Source organism: Silurus meridionalis, chromosome 15, assembly GCF_014805685.1.
Source record: "Silurus meridionalis isolate SWU-2019-XX chromosome 15, ASM1480568v1, whole genome shotgun sequence".
NCBI classification, from domain to species: Eukaryota; Metazoa; Chordata; class Actinopteri; order Siluriformes; family Siluridae; genus Silurus; species Silurus meridionalis.
Genome location: NC_060898.1, coordinates 14,112,457 through 14,131,869, shown reverse-complemented (window position 1 = coordinate 14,131,869; position 19,413 = coordinate 14,112,457). Strand labels below are relative to the sequence as shown.

At 39.0% G+C, this 19,413-nt stretch overlaps 2 protein-coding genes across 3 annotated transcripts; one reads left to right on the top strand and one right to left on the bottom strand.

Moving 5' to 3' along the window:
• Positions 1-743: 743 nt before the first annotated feature.
• cdc23 (CDC23 (cell division cycle 23, yeast, homolog)) lies at positions 744-7,734 on the top strand. 2 transcript variants are annotated; one of them, XM_046868059.1, is made up of 16 exons: positions 744-893; positions 1,568-1,640; positions 2,093-2,230; positions 2,366-2,408; positions 2,543-2,648; positions 2,745-2,877; positions 3,001-3,178; positions 3,565-3,662; positions 3,983-4,064; positions 4,215-4,368; positions 4,668-4,787; positions 5,274-5,349; positions 5,428-5,489; positions 5,594-5,672; positions 5,976-6,095; positions 7,091-7,734. In XM_046868059.1, exons 1-16 carry the CDS (start codon positions 784-786, stop codon positions 7,274-7,276), a joined length of 1,758 nt encoding a protein of 585 aa, XP_046724015.1. In that variant the 5' UTR covers positions 744-783; the 3' UTR covers positions 7,277-7,734. The 2 variants fall into 2 exon arrangements, with proteins under 2 accessions (XP_046724015.1, XP_046724014.1); XM_046868058.1 differs by having other exon boundaries at positions 3,001-3,196.
• Positions 7,735-7,936: 202 nt separating this feature from the next.
• On the bottom strand, positions 7,937-18,598 carry kif20a (kinesin family member 20A). The gene is made up of 19 exons (XM_046868057.1): positions 18,465-18,598; positions 17,848-18,006; positions 17,472-17,564; positions 17,206-17,325; positions 16,885-17,023; positions 16,611-16,786; positions 16,346-16,436; positions 14,729-14,938; positions 14,269-14,380; positions 13,986-14,051; positions 13,625-13,768; positions 13,312-13,480; positions 13,061-13,210; positions 11,502-11,641; positions 11,122-11,224; positions 10,738-11,002; positions 9,676-9,755; positions 9,309-9,446; positions 7,937-9,222 (listed from the first exon to the last, which is right to left on the bottom strand). Exons 2-19 carry the CDS (start codon positions 17,995-17,997, stop codon positions 8,881-8,883), a joined length of 2,688 nt encoding a protein of 895 aa, XP_046724013.1. The 5' UTR covers positions 17,998-18,006; positions 18,465-18,598; the 3' UTR covers positions 7,937-8,880.
• Between the last annotated feature and the right edge of the window lie 815 nt (positions 18,599-19,413).

Here is a 19,413-nt window from a genome sequence, read left to right as displayed (position 1 = left end):
AGGTAGTTGGTTTGAAAGAGGTATATAATTGTATTTAATTGTATTTAATTGTATATAAATGATTAGAGCAGTCTTTATGCACATGGCAATAAATTAAAAAGTAAAGTGAGGCTTTTGTGTCGGATGTACATTACAGCACAGTTAAATTCTTTCTATGCATATCCATGCTTGTTATGAAGCTGGAGTCAGAGCACAGGGTCAGTCATGATACAGGGACCCTGGAGAATAGAAGGTCAAATGCCCAACAGTTGGTGGTGCAGGGGACTGAATCTCTGACCTTCTGATTTGTAACCCAGAGTCTTAACCATTAAGGTACCACTTATAAAACTTTTAAAGAGTCATTAGGTGGACCAGCTAAGATAAATTGCAGTTAGTGTGAAGTGTATGAATTAGTGTGTGTGCATGATGCCATGGTCCTGGACACTAAAAGGTTATAAGGATTGGAGTAGCATGGATGAAATATGGAGGAAGTGATCAAACTTTCTATTTGTAGTAAAAATATCTGGCAGCTACATTCTGGAATAACTGTATTTGGGATCATATGTGTGTATCTTTGATCATAACATGGCACTAATATTATCGTGTAAGGCGAATGTCCGATGTAGTGCACCTATACGAAATTTGGATCGGGGCCTGAGATGTGTCCACAACAGACTTGTGTTGTGCACTAACATCTACGGAAATGCTCGACTTCATTTGGAACACAGCCCGTCTCGATGTGGCCGGTCCAATCAGAATGGGGCTTTTCTGAGCCACGGTGACGTCACGTAGACACACGAAAAAATGGCGGCGGCTCTGAGCAGTGAGTTCAGTGACTTGGTGCAGATTAAAAAGCAGCTGAATTCTATGATATCGCAGTGTAAAGAGCGCGGACTGGTGCACAGTGTCAAGTGGTGAGTTAGCTTATAGCATATTATACAAAAACCTCACCATAAGTGTGTTCCATAACCGATATGCTCGGGTTTGTAGCTGCCGGGCTAATGTCTGTGTTTCCTGAGAGGGAGTAATGAAGTTTATTTATATTTATGCACAAATTCTCTCATTCATTAATGTTCACTAAACAACAAACAATATAAACAGTACAGAAACCAGAGTTTAATTTTTCTAAGTAAACATTTATTCAGAATCAGAGCCATGACGTTTCTCTGACCTACAGCCGGACATGCACTTAATATCTATATATTTTACACATTCAACACTAAACTGTTATATATTTTACAGGTTAAATACTCATAGTAACATACTAAAGCATTTATAAACTGAACATCATTAAGTTAATTTAAATATATTATACAGTTATGTTGTTTCTTTTTGTGAAACTCTTTCACTAATTACATTCAAATATGATTGTATTCACTTGAATTTTGTCAGAATTAAATTATTTTTCTTTCTTGTCTGCTTATTGTGTGTATGCTTTTATTATTCTATATGTTTCCTGTACTGTTTTTATAAATAAATAATGATTTATCAATATGTCATCCTTATTATTTGATACAGAGATTAAAATGCATCATTGTGTGTGTGTGTGTGTGTGTGTGTGTGTGTGTGTGTGTGCGCGCACGCACAGGGCTTCTGAGTTGGCTTTTTCGCTCGATCCTCTTCCACTCAGTGAGATACCTTCTCCATCTCAGGTCACGGAGGTCAGTGGGTTTTATTGTTCTGTCCAATCACAACACTTCTCATAATTTAGTTACTGTTTGAATGATGTTGATCATCAGGACAAGATACATTTGTTTGCGATAATGATTTCGCAAGGCAACACCCAAACAAATACATTTACAGCTATGATCACGAACATGTATCTTCTCTGTTTGTTAAATGTAAAAGTTAAAGAGACACTATGTGATGTGATAAGTGACTACACTGTAGTCAGAGTGCCTTCTAAAACACTGTGTATCTGTATGAGGTTATCATCTGTATGTGCAATATCCTTTCTATTTAACTAATCTTTATAAGATAACTTTTTATATTTTATACAGGAAAGGATTTCATGCCACAGTTAGTGCATATACAAACACCAGAATCAACACTTATTACTGTAGCATTCTCACTCTATTCTTTGTTCTGATTGTTTATATGTCTTTGTGTTCAGGATGAAGCCCATGACCTGGATGCTTTGTGTTTGGCAAAGTCGTATTTTGATCTAAAGGAATATGACCGTGCAGCATATTTCCTGCGTGACTGCCACAGTCAGAAAGCATATTTCCTTTACATGTACTCGCGCTACCTGGTAAGACAAGCCCATTGTTACTGCCTACTTACACAAATGTGTTTATTTATGCCAAGAGGTGTTGCCTGTTTTCTGGTATTTTCAGCATTTTTCTTTTTCTTTGTGTGTGTGTGTGTGTGTGTGTGTGTGTTGCAGTCAGGAGAGAAGAAGAAAGACGATGAGACAGTGGACAGTCTGGGTGAGACACATTCATACACAGTTATTAGCTGTTTTTTCACTGTATGATGTTTTTCAATAATAAATAAATGATTATCAAAAGGTTCCAGTGGCTGGATTTAAAATAAGTATATATTTTGGTGTGTGGGTATTTAGGTCCTCTGGAAAAGGGTCAGGTGCGTAATGAAGCTCTGAGAGAATTGAGAGTGGAGCTCAGCAAGAAACACACCGCTGGAGAACTGGATGGATTTACACTATACCTGTAAACACACACACATTTCACACACCACATTCTTTCTTGTGGGAATGTTTTCTGTCTCTTTAATGTTCATTCTGCCTCTAAACCACCTTTATACAGGTATGGGGTTGTGTTGAGGAAGCTAGATTTGATGAAGGAGGCTGTGGATGTGTTTGTGGAGGCGACCCACGCTCTCCCTCTGCATTGGGGTGCCTGGCTCGAGCTCTGCAACCTCATTACCAACATTGATATGGTACACATTCAACACACTCACATTCTCACATAAAGACTTTGACTTCTGTCTCTCTTTTTGTGATGGCAACGCAAGGCTCTGTCTGTTTGCCTAAAACTGAAGTCTCTGTCTGTATGTCTGTAGCTGAAGTCTCTATCCCTGCCAGACTGTTGGGTGAGGGACTTCTTCATGGCCCACATGTTTACAGAGCTACAGATGATAACGGAGGCGCTGCAGAAATACCAGAGTCTGAAGGAGGCTGGATTCTCCAAGAGCACCTATATCATCTCCCAGATAGCTGTTGCCTACCACAACATTCGAAGTCTTGAACCATTTTCTTGTACACATTGTCATTACACATCTGTTTGGTTTATCTGCTTTATAAGTGCATTTTTGGACGATGCATACCTACAATACACGTACATGGAAAAGTCTTTACAAAAATGCAAATTTTATATATTAATAGGAGAGAATACAATGAAATTCTTAATGCCACAAACCAAACTGCCACTTCCAGTGCATTGTGGTTTATACACACACACTGTATAAACACATCACTCACAGTGAAATTATGAGACATATGCATACATCCTCGCACAATAACGATTCACACTGTATGAAGACACTGCTCACGAAAGTAAAAACCCTAGTAAGTGATATTGTATCGATTGTATTTGATTTTGTTTTACTGTCGATGTGTGTGCACAGATATTGACCAGGCATTGGATCTATTTAATGAGCTCCGTGAGCAGGATCCATTCCGCATTGAGAACATGGACACGTTCTCTAACCTGCTGTACGTCCGGGTAGGAAAACTCTCATCATATTTGCTACAAAGCATACAACAGGTCTTGAGCAGTTTTTTTTTAGGTTAGGCGTAACTCAGCAAAAGAGTTTAATGTGGATCAGAACTCTGGCCAATATTGAGGATTGTCTCAAGATTGAATATAAACATTGAAACAGTAGTGATGTCATGTTACATCCAATTTCATATGAAGCTGAACTGTAATGTAGCCTGCAGGGTGTACTTACCTTATACCTAGATGATTACTTGGATAATGCTGAAGCTGAATGAATGTATAAGAAATGGTAATTGTGTGTGTGTGTGTGTGTGTGTGTGTGTTAGAGCATGAAGCCGGAGCTGAGCTATCTCGCCCACAGCCTGGTTGAAATTGACAAGTACCGAGTGGAGACCTGCTGTGTCATTGGTCAGTAATTACATACACACTAGCATTAGTATTACACTAATATATCTCATTATACACAGTTTTATATGATGTGTGTGTGTGTGTGTGTACACATACACACAAATGAGCGAGGCAGCAGTGTGTGTTATCATGACAATGTTAATTGTGCAGGTAATTACTACAGTATGCGTTGTCAGCACGAGAAAGCGGCTCTGTATTTCCAGCGAGCACTGAAACTCAGCCCACGCTGTCTTGGGGCATGGACACTCATGGGCCATGAGTACATGGAGATGAAGAACACATCTGCCGCCATTCAAGCCTACAGGTCCAATTACCACACTTTCTTGATTTACCAGTATAATTAATCCACCTCATTAAACTCCATCTAGGTCAACATGTTCTACAGAATGATCTAGTATGTATGTTGTAGCCATGTTCATTCCACCACCACCAGGTCCGTTTGTATGTGCATAATTACTCATTCTGGCACCGCTCTACCTTGTCTATCAGTACTTGGTGTACATCTGTAAATGAACCTAAAATTAAGTCTTTTCTGCCTCAGTATTTAGTATTATGCTATTTTATGTAATGTATTATAAAATTGTGTGTGTTTGTGTATGTAAGACATGCAATCGAGGTGAATAAGCGTGATTACCGGGCGTGGTACGGACTTGGTCAGACCTACGAAATCCTCAAGATGCCTTTCTACTCACTTTACTACTACAGGAAAGCTCACCAACTCAGGTGTGTAGTGTGCATTATATAATAATGATCAATTCTGACTTGCTGTGGAGATGAGAGTGGAGTCACTCATTTATTAAAAAAAAAATAATAAATAAAATAAATAAAACATGTTGCATGTCATGTCACATGATTGCAAAATATTGGTCATGTGATCAGATGGAAATCAGAGTTTGTGGTAAAATGCTTTTTAGCGTAAGCCAAATTTGTTTTTAATTACGCAACAGTTTATACATTATGACTGAAGGTTTCACTGCAAGGATGGGACTTTAAATTAGCTATTGTGTTTTACAAAGTAGGTGTTGTTTTGTGCGAATTTTTTCACCCTCATTTTCCTTTAACCTGCAATAACTGGAACTAAATGCAGCACAGTTACAGAGTGGATCACAAATCTCAAACTCCAAATGTATAAAGACACAAGGAACCATTACTTCGATTCTGTTTTTGGTTTATTAGCATTGTTACTGAATGTGTGTGTGTTTTTTCCAGGCCCAATGACTCCCGTATGCTTGTAGCTCTTGGCGAATGTTATGAAAAACTCTCACAGCAGGTTGAAGCTAAAAAGGTCAGGAGCTCTGAACATCATACTGAGTTATGTTGATGTTTAAGTGGATGATGCTAATATGGTGTGTATGTGTTGCAGTGTTACTGGCGAGCTTATTCAGTAGGAGATGTGGAGAGGATGGCGCTGCTCAAACTTGCCAAGTATTGTTATTATTGTTATTATTATTGTTATTGTTAGTGCAAAGTGATTGGAAGCAGGTGTGTGTGATGAACTGTGTTCATGTGTTTGGTGTCTGTGTGTCCAGGCTTCATGAGCAGCTAAATGAATCAGACGATGCGGCTCAGTGCTACATCATCTACATCCAGGACATTTTCTCATGTGGGGTAAGTATTAATGCTGTAAGTGTTTGTTTATTGTTATAAGGATGAGTGTTTAATGGTGTACACTTTTATTGTTTTGAGAGTCTTCCTGTTGAGTATTATGACAAACTGAAAGTGTTTTCTGATGTGATTTAAAACATCTGTGTTTAGGTTAGACATTATTTTATTCAAATACATGGTTTAGAAAATGTATTGTACCTAAATTTAAATGTTTAATCACTAAATACAACTGAGCATTTTTAAACAAGTATTTAAGGCACTTTTAAGTGGAAGTTGTTAAACATGTGTATGTGTGTGTGTGCGCAGGAGCAGTTAGAGCATGTGGAGGTGAGCACAGCTTTGCGTTATCTTGGTCAGTATTACTTCAAGAACAAACTGTATGACGAGGCATCCCTGTGTGCACAACGCTGCTGTGACTACAATGAAGTGAGTATCATACAAATATACACACACAATAATATGACGTGGTGTCTGTGATACCTAATCATTTGTGCAGTAATTGATTCAGCTAATCATGTAGCAGCTGCACAGGTCAAGATGCAGACAGGTCAACAATTTCAATTAATATTCACATCAAACATTGGATTAGGGGGAAATGAGAATAACTGCCAGATTTGGTTTAGTTGCCAGGAAGCACATAGTAACTTATAATATTGTTTACAGTGGTGAGTAGAAAAACATCTCAGCATGCACTCATCAAACTTTGAAGTGGATGTTCAATTTCTGTTGGCCTTGAACAAAAACAGTGCGGTTACCATTTTTAAATGAATTTGAAATATATTTTTAATAGTAAAAATTTCCCTCTGCAGTGGCTGTGTAGAGCAGGTAGTGGAGCACGTTTTTAAATCTGCCGATAAACACATGGATTTAATTTGGGGAAAACTTCAAGCAGCTTTTCCACAGACAAGAAATACCACATCATTTATACTGTGCGAGATTGAATGAATAAATGAATACGATTGAGAGTAATTTTTTCATTAAACAAATATTTTCCCATAAGTTCTATGCTGAATTTTGAACGCAACTGGATTTGTATTTTGAGGTAATATGGCAACTAAATGGGTTTAGTTTTTACCGATATTCTTGTATGCAATTTCAGCAACGAAAAATTTGCATTTTTCCAAAAAGAAAACCAAATGATTGTTCATCCATGAGAGACTCGTCTTATTTTCTCTCTCTCATTTAGTATTGCTTTTTAATAAAGAAAAAGTACTCGATTAATCAATGAAATAATTGTTAGAATACGATTACTAAATGAATCAATAACAGCAGCATTAGTTCAGACATTCTTTTTAACACGGATGATAAATGTTATGAGAAGTGTGTGGAATTGCGAGGGTAACTGCCCACACATGCATTATTAATTATTATACATCTGCAGCTCTCTCAAAAGTTTTTCAACAATTTTTGTGTGTGTGTAGGCACGTGAGGAGGGAAAAGCTCTGCTCCGTCAGATCTCCGCCGTGAGGGAACAGGGAGAACCATCATCTGAACAGAGTGTGTTTAACCCACTTAACACTGCCACACACACCCTGCAGAATGTATACAACACCACTACACCCATTCGAAGAGTTTCACCTCTCGACCTGTCCTCCATCACACCTTGACACACACCCATACACATAGTTCTTACTTAATCGTCTTATCCTGTACAGATTGATATTTTCAGCTTGCTCAGAAATAGTTGTATGTGTAATTTGGTTTAAATGAAAATGCTACAGGAGCATGACCATGAGAAGTTCAGAGCTGTGGCTCAGTTTCAGCAACGTGACTAAATGGTTCTCACAGTGATTAGAGAACATCCTGCAGGAGACACTGAGGATAAAAAAAATACAGGAAAAAGCTTATGGTCTGAAGGAATTTCATTAACGATGATTGTAAACTTCACCAACTAGCACTTCCTTCTGGAGCAGTCAAAATAGAGATGTATATCTGGTGTAGTTCAGGTCACATGACTTCATATTCAGTGGTATAAAATTCTCTTACTGGACTTTTCTACAACTATTTTAAATAAAACTGCACACAGTGATGCATCAGCAAATGCGTGCTGTGATTAAATGGAGAATGCGCGTGTATTTATTTTTCTTCGTGATTGTGTGAGTTGTTGAATCTCATGTAAAAGTTGTGTGTGATCAGTGTTTTACACGATACTATATTTAATAAGGTGTCAGCCTGTTGATCTTCTGTGCATATCCCATTATGGTTCACACATTTCAACTAATCTTTAGGGTGTGTGTGTGTGGATTAAAAACATTTGCAGTCATATCTGTATCAGCGAATGTGTTTTATTCACTCCATAACAGTGTGGATGTGAAAAGTGTGTAATTAACAGCATATAGATTTGAAGACAGACTTATTACATGAACATGTAAATACATGACCAGTCTCTAAAATCACATCACACACATGACTATCAGTATAAACACACTGGCCATTTCAATATTACAGTGTAAATATAAAAAGAATAAATGCCTCTGTGCAACAAGGTGCATACACACAACTGTACAAACTGCGTTATTAAAGCTTTAAACGTTATTAAAAAAAATTTCCTCTGGAGAAAACATCCAATCAAATATTTGGAATAAACTTTCACTTCCGAACTTTACGTTTACTGACTCGTGACTAGTGTTCATCACAGCTCATTCACATAATTAACACTGCATTCGTTATCTCCCAAATGAACTGTTACAAAGATCCAAAATGTAGTTGTATTATATTTTTAAAAAAATACTATTTCTTTAATTGTACTACTATTATATAATAAACCAATATTATATATACACACAGTATTACATTATGTAATACTTTTGCAAAAAAAAAAAGCATGATGGGTATTACAATAAAGAGCCGTTAACGAGTAGTTCTTTAAGAAAATGTTGTGATGTGAGAGTATAAAGTGAGGAGAAGCTGCTGTGTAATCCGTTAGGCTTGCTTAATTAAGCATCTTGAATTACAGCACAGGTTCCCAACCCTGGTCCCGGAGATGCCCCGGTCCTGCATATTTTAGTGTCCCTGCTTCCAACACACCATCTTCGACCCAGAAAGTATTATAGTAAATAGCTGAGTGGTGAGATTTGGTGTTATAGATTAATATCAGTGTTAAGCAAGCTGAAAAAAAAGCACAATGGGACTAGAGTTGGGAAGTAACAGAAACAACGTGCTGACGTTAACACAGTAAATGTGAGAAGAGTCAGAAGTCAAGTGGGTGTGGTTAGAACCTGCCCCGGCGTGCGAGGGCGGGGCTGGGTGGGGGAGAGGGTTGGCGTGAGCGCAGTATGCGGGCATACGGTGTCGTGGTTTCTGGCTTCTCTCTCATTTTGCTGCTACGTGATGGCGTAAAGAGCCGCAGGAAAGCTCGTTTCCCAGGCGGTTGGTTCTCCACCATTGCCACGGCAACCCCGCAGCCCCGTCTAGTGCAGGAGCTGGAGGTTGCAGGGGTGACAGGGGTAGTAGTAGTGAAAGGTCGCTTAAGATCTGACAGAGTCTCATCTTTACGGTGGAGCTGAGCTTTAAGGAGCTGCATAGTTGAGTGAAGATCCATCAGCATCTGATCCTATATAAACACACACAAACAGAGTGAGTACAGTGTGTGTCTGATAAATGTTGGTGTTTAGTATTTGAGTGTGTGTTTGTTAGTACCTGTTTGAGGAGTGTTGAGTCGGCAGTGTTGAGGGCTGTGCGAAGTTTCTCTCCGTCTGTATAATGACAGCACGCTCGCTCTCCAGACTGGAGCTTCAACACCAGTGCGCGCAGATCAGCACGCAACTGCCTCAGAGTCTAAACATGCACAGAAACATCAGGAAATGCTGTAAAACAGGAGCGCTTTACCTGTTGTGACCCAAACCGCTCTCTATTACCTACTATGATAATCATGAGCACTAACTGGGTTAGTGTTTCATTCAGTTCACTCTATATTTACTAATATAGATTTTCAGATTTTCTAAACTGTTTCAAAATTATAATAAAACACTTCAAGCTTAAATATATGCACAGTATTATCACACACCTTCTGTCCATCAATGAGCTTGCGCTCTGCAGTCGCAGTCAGGCTTGAGGCTCCTGGATGATCCTGAAACCGCTTTAGCTCTGAGGAAGAGAAAACAAAGAGGTGAGACATAGATGTATTAACTTTATTAGAACTTTGTTTTTCCCATGATAAACATCAGGAAAATGGCCTCTTGGTTGCTATTAACAATGTTGAAATAAATAAAAAAAATATAAGTGAACTACAGTGTCACACAGGGAAGGGGGCACACAGACCTATACTGTCCAATCAGAGACTAGTAACATATCTCAATCTTCTATAAGAATAGAATCATCTATTGTCATAACCATATTATTTTAGTTATAGATATTCCAGGCCACTTACTGCTGTTTTAGATATTTGTCCCAACACACGTCCTTAATCAGTGATCGCGGCTAGAGGTCTACTGATTAATCGGTTTTGCAGATTAACCGGCACCGATAGCTTCCGGGCCGCTGTCATTAAAAGAGCGGCCTCTAGAGGCGAATCACTGATGCCACGTGTTGTTTGTTTTTACACGTGATACTGCGTTTTGTCCGGAGAGCGCTATTTTATATTTATTATTTATAAATTACATCATTATATTTATTCAGTAATATATTCATAGTTACTTTATTTAGCATATTTTTCATGATTCAACACTTTTTTTTATTACATTTTTGTAATAAAGTTCAGTACTATTTTACATGGAGTGTTATGATTGTTTTTTTTGTTTTATCCACCATCTATTTTAAAAACTATAGGTTGATTAATCGGTTATCGGCAAGTATGATCCAACCTAGCTATCGGTAAAATCCACTATCGGTCAACCTCTAATAGTAGCACAAAATATATGATCTATATATTCCAGATGATATCAACAGGTGATGTCATTTTGGTGCAAAAATCAGAAATAGACAAAAAAGAACTACGAGTTTCAAATGTTTTTTGGGATCAAAATCTAGTTAAGTTAAAAAATATTCCTCGGCTAGTATCTTCAGACAAAATGACCACAGACACATCTTGGCTAACGGACTATGTGTTCAGTGTGTTATTGTATCTTACCAAGTGTTTTGAGCGTAAGCTCGGTTTGTTTGAGATCAAGCTCAGCTCTGCACTGCTCCAGCTCAGCTTTAACTTGTGCTAGATCGGCTTTTGTGTGCTCCAGCTCCGCATGTTCTTGCTGGTCGCTGTGTTTGTGTGACGAAGCTAAGCGTTGAGATCGCCGCGGTCCATCACACTCCACCAGAGAAGGAAACATAGGAGCTGTGCTTCTTCCCTCCATTTCTCTCAGTGCTTCACTGAGCTCTTGGATCTGCTCATCTTGCTCCTGAAACACAGAGGGGGTTTCGACATGTTTTATTTGTCACTAATTTTTCTAGAGAATTCAGATTTTAATAGCAGTGCAGAGGTCAGGAGCATAGTTTTGAAATGAGTCATGTTTCTCACCTCCAGCTGCTGACTGTAGTATTTCTTTAAGCTGCTCTTCAGGTTGTTGATTTTGTTCTCGCACCGATTCTCCATGAGTTCTCTTTCGCTCTCCATTGTCTCGCTGCAATCAGAAACAGAGATAAATGTATACTTAATTTTACATTCACAGTTAATTTGTTCCTAAACTGAGACCAGTGTATTTTCTGTGTACTGATCTCCCACTCACTAATAAACCTGTCCTGCAGCACTCTATTCCATCTGTCTATTCGTCTCTTCGTCAATCCATCTTTTTCTTTGACTATTTAACAATGTCTGCTTGTTTGATTATCTATCTATCCAAGATTATTATTAATAGGTGTTAAGATGTGTGTATTTATTCATGTGTGTGCATCTGTTACCTGAAGTCGTGCTGCATGCGGTTGATGACCTCCATCATCTCTGTACACACCTGGTCTCTGATCTTTAGCTCCAGCTCATCTTTCTCCTGCCGCTGACGCAGAACCTCTCGCTTTAGCACATTGATCGCCTTTAACAGAGCCTACACATGAACATTAATGTCAATCGTGAGATTAAAAAGGAATTCCTGCAAACTAATCATATTTGTTGGTAGTATGCAAACTTGGGACCGTTTAAACCAGTGTCATTTGTCTGTAAAGCTCAAACAATTCCTTGAGTTAATTGAGTAATTTGAATACAAAAAAAAAAGATTTTATTTTAAATTAAAAATGTAATTATTTTCCTCAATGCTCATTTAGTCCATTTAACTACACACAGAGCATTGTGTTTACCCACGGACCATTATTGCTGACGCACCACCCGTTAAATTCTGGACCGCTCTTGACAGGTCAACACAGAAGACGCTGCCTGTTTTTTTCTCGCGGTTCTGACTTTGTTTCTCTTAATGTTGGATGTTCACGAGAAATAAAGTCGCAATTGAGAGAAATATCTATTTAAAACTTTTAAACGGAAATAGGAAAACTTTTTTTATGTGGAGGAAACAGGCTTCCATAGATTCAGGCCAAAGAAAACAAAGTTTTGGATCACACATAAAAAAAAAAAACTTAAAAGAAAATACCATACATGAACTTACTTTTTCTTTTTTTGAGTGATCTAAAATTAATTTGTATATTTTTATTAAGGATGTTATATTTATATATGTGTATTTGCATTTAGATGTAATATGGCAATTAAATGCACTGAATGGGTTTAGTTTTCACAGATATTCATGTGCAATTTCTGCAATAAAATGTAAATTTTTCTAAAAAAGGAAACAAATTACTTTTTTTAGTTTAAGAGACCCGTCTCATTTTCAATTGTATATTTAGTATTGCTCTTTAATAAAGAAAAAGTACGAATACTCGATGGAATAATTGGTAAAATATTTTAATTACAGCCCTATTTCTCTGAATTCTACATTTTGTAATATTTTTGCAGTTACTTCGAGGTAGCATGTAGTGGAATATACACTGACCGAGCATATCATTATGACCACCTGCCCAATATTGTGTTGGTCTTCCTTTGTCCTGACCCATCAAGCATTAAAAGCAATTTGAGCTACAGCAGCATGTCTGTTGGATTGGACCACATGGGCCAGTCTTCGCTCCCCATGTGCATAAACGTGCCTTGGCCGCCCATGACCCTGTCGCCGGTTCACCATTGTTCCTTAGACCACTTTTGATAGATACTGACCACTGCAGACCATAAACATCCCACAAGAGCTGCAGTTCTGGAGATGCTCTGACCCAGTCGTATCCCACCCACTAACAGGTGCCATGATGAGATAATCAGTGTTATTTACTTCACCGGTCATAATGTTATAACGTTATTATGTTTCTCTGATCAGATTATTATTCTGTGTAAAAGGCCGAAATGGCGTATGATTAGGAGTATTTCCTGTATCAACGAGAAGAGAATTCAACAGCGAAGAAATCATTGTGTATCAATGCCACTCACTCACCTCAGGCTGAAACATGCTAACATCTTCCTCTTCATCAGTCTCCTCCTCCTCATCTTCCTCTATCAAGGTATGGTCCACATGGGCGGGGTCATCCCGCAGCAAGGAGAGAATGTAGGCCACACGGCTCTTAGAGGCAGGACCATGGACCAGCTAGAACATCAGCAACATCACAAAATGAGTGTGTTACCTAAATGGAAATGACTGAAATGACTCAAAGCCTTGCACTGAGTGTACTTGTGCGCATGTGCTACCTGTGTGGCAATGGCAGAGAACTTGAGGGCGTGCAGTGTCTCATCATAACTAGAACTGCAGGAATTAATGTTGACCATCATGCAGGCGCGGCCGAGTCCGGAGAAGAAAGTCTGCAGTACTCGGGTTAGTTTACTGTCTCGGAAAGGAACAACCTGCGCTGGACGCTGCCTACAACACAGTCAATATTCTCTTAGGGTGATCAGTTAACCAACCAGTGAGAGGGGAGCTAATACATTAACCTCTCCTAACGAAGAAGACATTACTCGCTGGGAGGTTCGTGTCTTATGAACACTGTGTAATGTGTAAACTCACCTGTACGTCTGATTGTGTCTCATTGCGTTGATGCAGCGTCCCAGTGTGAGCAAAGAAGTGTTGATGTTGTTTGCCTCCTTCATCCGTTCTCCGTTCTGCTGATCTTTACAGCGCTCAGAGCCGGCCAGGTCACACACACACAACCTAAAACAAAACACACTTGTATTAATATCTTTGTATACTAATAAATAAAGGTGTTTCAGTCGAAACACAAAACAAAAATGATTGGATGAAATCGAATCAAAAAATGAATTTCAAATAATCTAGGAATGGCAAATGTAGCTTCATTTCTGACTTTCTTTTACACATTGACAAATATAAGTGAAAGGTAGGAGAATAAGTGTGTAGTGGTGTAACTCACTCGCTGATGTGTGTAGCGCCCCCCTCTGGCTGGAGATGCAGCACTCGTACAGTAAACACGCTGTGACTGAAACACACACGAACACACATCACTTGAACATGTGTATAAACAGCGGTGATGTTCATAAACAGTGAACTTACATACTGTGTTTCTGCCACAAAAAAAAACCCAAAAACATTTACATTAGTTTGTTTTAAATCTCTTGAAAAGGCAAAAATCTTGACCTATAGCTGGAGGTTTTTGTGCGGGTGGTGTGTGTGTGTGTGTGTGAGAGAGTATATACCTGCGACTGGAGTTGTGGTTGAGATGTGTGCTGGCAAAGCTCTGATTGTTCCGCCCTACAGTGAGCACTCGCCATGCCTCATCAGCACTGCGTACATTCACCCAAGTCAGATCTGCACATAACAAACACAACACACACCTTTCTTTGTTGCAACACACATATACACACACTCAACGCACAAAAAAAACACCACATTTAAAAAAGTCAGGAGACCCCCTGCTCTCCATATCCCTTGTGGAAGTCAAGTCATGTTGCATTCTAAAACCTGGACCTGAGAAGTTGCCGAAAAGATGCTCTGGTGTAGTAACTGTAGATACAACAACTGGGGGGGTGCAAATACATTTCCCCTGTCCTGGAGAATTTATAATCAATTATAATTCCAAGATTGTGAAAAACATTTATTCCTCACTCCGGTCGAGCCCTTGGCATTTAAAAGGTTATATGCAGATACTGTGTGTACCTTTGACATAGACGTTGCCGTGCTTGTCGTCGCTTAGTCTCAGGGTATTCCTCTTCTGTGTCTGCAGACATGTGGGTGGCTCCAGCAAATCATAAACAAACTCGTTATAAATCTCATAAAAGGAAACCCAGATGCTGAACTGCACTGTTTTATCCACAGTGACATCACAGAGTCCTATTCCATCGATGTCCAAACACACACCGTCTGAATCTGTAGCACAGAAGTGTGAGGTTAGGATACATTTATATAGAAAAACCACACTGCAGTTCAAGTAAATAAACATGTTGATCAACATGTTTACCAAACGGCTCTTTTCCAGCAGACAGTGGAGTTTGGTACCTATTGCCTAATCTAAATCCTGATCTATCCATGCCCTAACGCAGGGGTCCTCAGCCACCGGGTCGTGGATCACTTAGTACCAGGCCGCACAGAAAGCACAAAAAGTTTTAATGTCTATTTAATTTCCATTTTATTGACTTTCGTGGTCTGTAGGTGTTTTATTATTAAAAGATGACTGCTTCCTCCTACAACTTGTTTCAGTCAGTTTTATTCTACGCATTGATAAATTAAGCTTCCACAGATTCTACATAATAGGAGATGAATTACAATTACGTTATATATGTAATAAATTTGTAATTACACAATACAGTATGCATACTAGCATTAGCACGTTTTTGTGTTTTGGTATGGGCGGGACCTGTGAGGTTCCCATTTTACACTTACACTAACCATATTGCTAAACAAATAGCTAGCATACAATTTCATTACAGACAAGAAGTTGCTAATGCAGTTCTGGGGAAAACAATTCGTCAAATTATTGTTTGGAGTATTGACTTCTACTTTACGTCTAGAACAAATTCAATATTGTCTAAAGGGTCAATCTGAACAATTTAATATGTTCTGGCACCCTTTTATCGCTTGCCTAATTGAAAACTACATTGCATAGCATATCACTATTTGCCACATCTATGTATTATGAATGTTGAACAGGTCAGGTAAGGGTGGGCTTATTCTGATAAGTAATGTCTATTATGTGTCTTGTCTTTTTTTGTACTTGTGCTTTTCATTCTTTCTCTTTGTATACACTCCTTTAAAAAAAAAAAAAAAAAAAAAAAACCCTGTAATATTGGCTATTGTGCTTTCAATATTTGCCGTCAGTATATTTAATAAAAATGGGAATGCTGAGTGGTGTGTTTGCTGTTGAATGACCCAAACAATACCAATTTGAATTAAATACACATTAGCTATTTGTTTGTTGTTACAAATGCAATAAATTACAAGTGACTTTCAAATGACATTGTATATAGCACTGTAGTGCAATGTGTAGGTCATATTTACACTTATCTTCTGCCCTTATCAGGCAGCATGAAAAGTGAATAGGAAGTGATATAGGACTGGGTCTGACTTGGAATGTGCAGTACACAAACTTTGGTAGTCAATGACATTGATCAGGACGAATCTGGCACCGTTGGGTTTTACCTTTCAGTGATCTGCACTGTTTCTAGCTTTGCCCCTTTTTTCTCTGAACCACACCACAGTCCTGCGTGTACTTCGTCACTCTGTAGTGTGAAATGCTTTACATCATCAGATCATCAGAGCCTGCATTGCCCATCTCACCTTCCAGTCGTGTGATGGCTGAGAGTCCACTGATCCCACTGTCCCAACTAACACTTGCATTAACACCCCCACGTTGTTTACACATCTCCTCCTGTAATACACATACACACAATTACAATCCAACACACAGACCTTACATGTAAATTGATCAGTAAAATACACTAAATACTGGATACGTGAAAGCACACATACACTACTGAAACTTAAGCGAGAAAGGAGACTTTAATTTGTCTGATTTAAAGGAGTTGGTGATGCGCACATGTACCTCTCTCAGCAGAGCATAACGTCTTTCCTCCTCGGTGCGGACCTCTGCATCGCTAAGTTGGCGAACCTCCTGCTTGAGAATGGGCTTCAGGTTGGCTCGGGGGTAAAGTTGTCCAGCCAGTGTACTGAACACAGAGACTAAGGCTCGGGGTAGGAGACCGGCTTCACCTGCAGAGCCTGCACAGAGACAATCATTAATACACTGCTGTGTTCACCATCTTCATGTCTACAGTAAGTTGCTGATGTCCTTTTCGTGCACTCGGTGTTTGTGTTACCCTGAATGGTGTAGGTCTTGCCCGAGTTTGTAACTCCATATGTGTACAGAAGTCTGTTTTCTCCCTGAAGGACGTCCCGCACCATCTCTTTCATCATCTGTTCATACACATCCTGCTGAGATGCTGTTTCCCTAAAAATCTGCACAAACCCAAACAGAACACAGTGCAGTATTAGGAGAAGTGTGTATGTGTAACAGTGGGTACTATTATCCAAAATACCACACATTAGTAATGTACACATAAATGCAGTGGACAATCATAAACCATGACTTAGCAGACATAAGGCAGTAAACCATTTTGTGTGTGTGTTTGTGTGTGTACCCGTGTGAAGATAAACTTGTGTACACTCTGGGACACTCCTCTCTCTGCATTCTTCATGCTGTGTGAGTCTTTAGGGGCCTTCAGAAGGAGTGTATCTTCACTCTGCACACACACCGAGCCCTGCATGCACACACATCGTGTCAAAAGCATTACAAACGACACAATTCAATGACAACAGTCCATTTATACAGTCATGTATCCCAAACAGCTAATTTCTTTCGCACTGTACAAAATAATGAAATAAAATGTTAGGTTGACAAAGTGACCTGATTTTCTCCACGCTGTCGCTCTGCATCTGTAAGAGGCCGAACACGCAGAAACACCTGCAGCTTCTCCTCCACCCGCTCGCCTTTGTTAACCTGCGTGCACACGCACATTAGCTCACTGTATTACACTCCAGCTATAAAGCAAGCCTTATTCATTATTTCTGCAAAGGGTTGTTATGGGAATATGTTTTCAAGTCCACCAATCCGAAGTCACACTTGATTCAACTTGTTTTATCAGCTCATCTAGGTTTTTGTTCAGTCAACAGATGTGGCACCTGTGTGGTTTGGATAAAAACTCCACACAAATCCTTAGCGGGAATTCTGGGTAGGTTTGATAACCCATGCTGTAAACGGTGTAGACTGTGTGTTGTCTGACCTGCTGCATGTGTGTTTCTGCAGGGCCGATGACTGACAGCTCTGTTATTGGAGCCTGGAAGCGTCTGGCATGTGTGCGACTGCCCAGGTCAGCCGCTGTTGACTCCAGCACACACTCCTCCTCATCAGAGACATACACCGGTGCACTCATCTCACACACCTGCAAGCATACAGTAATGATAAAGATCTATGCTTCTTTCTTAAAAGGTGTGTGTGTGTTGGAAGGTAGACTGTGTTGTAATGCTGTTCTTCTGGTTTTGTTATTATTAAATGTAGAAATGTATGTAAAAAGGTGTATAAATATAATAATTAATATATACATATTAACCTGACAATGAAACTAACACATTTCTGAAGCTTTTGTTTGGTTGTAATTAACTATACTAACATTGCCACAGGCAGATACATTATTCTCAAAACATCATATAAAAGAACAAAAAAGTAATCTACAAATATATTGTTAGATCAGCGTGTGTCCAGAAAAAAGACTCAAGAGTTTCATTTAAACTAATCCTGAGGTTAAGCTAATCATGCTAACCACTCGATACACTTTCAGGAAGGTTCTTATCTATTTAAATTCGTTCACTTTATACAAATTATTTTAATAACCAGTCTTACCTTACTCTCTTACTCCTTTGGGGGGAATCCAAAGTATATCAGTATAAATATATGTTTACCTGTTACTCTTGAACTGTTAAGTTTTACCTACACTACGTTGCACGGAGAAATCCACACTGAGGTAAACTCGCTTTAACAAACGCATTCAAATCTCGCACTCCGGGCACTCCACCAATCACAGAGCACGGAGCGCAGCCAATCAGACGCAAGAACGCGAACAACGCGTGTCGTGATTGGTGAAAATCGGGTACGTTGGAAAACACAGGGTGGTGGTGATCTCTGTTGCATTAATAGCTGTATGCGCGCGCGTGTGTGTGTGTGTGTGTGTGTGTGTGTGTGTGTGTTATCAAGTCAACGTTTCCCCAGGACTCTGGTGCTACACAAAACAAATATATGTTATGTTATATGTGTGTTGTAGAGCAGTGTTACAGAATTCCACCTAATAATCACTATAATAAAATGTCCTTTCTTGAATAAAACGCAACAATTTAAATATCGTTTATTTAATCAATTGTTGGAGCACAGACCTACCTCTATTCGTGAATATTCCAATCACAGAAAACCCAAAACATTAGGATCACTTTTATTAATTCAATGATATGTAGACTAGATATTTGAGGTTGGGTCTTTTATGTTGGTTTTAGTTTTACAAACTTGGTCTGTCGGTTTATTGAGACACTATTCACTTAGATCACCGCATAACCAGACAAACCTGCCTGCTGCTAACACGTGACAGCCAACCTTTTGTGAGGCTGAGACAAAACAAGAAAAAAATGAATAAATGGAGAGTGCGAGGAAAATTTCCATTAGTTTCAAGTAATTTCGATTTTTTAAATACATTTATTTTGATAATTTAATCGCTGTGTTAATCACATAACAGTACATCACACTTCTTATTATCAGACTTCTTATTATCTAGTAGTAGATGTGTACTACTACTACTACTACT

Excerpts from the sequence above, each read along its gene's own strand:
- cdc23 (XM_046868058.1), top strand. The coding sequence starts at position 784 with ATGGCGGCGGCTCTGAGCAGTGAGTTCAGTGACTTGGTGCAGATTAAA. Across the intron at positions 2,231-2,365 it reads ACATGTACTCGCGCTACCTG|TCAGGAGAGAAGAAGAAAGA; the intron begins GTAAGACAAGCC and ends TGTGTGTTGCAG. Across the intron at positions 2,649-2,744 it reads GATGGATTTACACTATACCT|GTATGGGGTTGTGTTGAGGA; the intron begins GTAAACACACAC and ends ACCTTTATACAG.
- kif20a (XM_046868057.1), bottom strand. The coding sequence starts at position 17,997 with ATGAGTGCACCGGTGTATGTCTCTGATGAGGAGGAGTGTGTGCTGGAG. Across the intron at positions 16,787-16,884 it reads CAAGACCTACACCATTCAGG|GCTCTGCAGGTGAAGCCGGT; the intron begins GTAACACAAACA and ends GTCTCTGTGCAG. Across the intron at positions 11,225-11,501 it reads CGCATGCAGCACGACTTCAG|CGAGACAATGGAGAGCGAAA; the intron begins GTAACAGATGCA and ends TTCTGATTGCAG.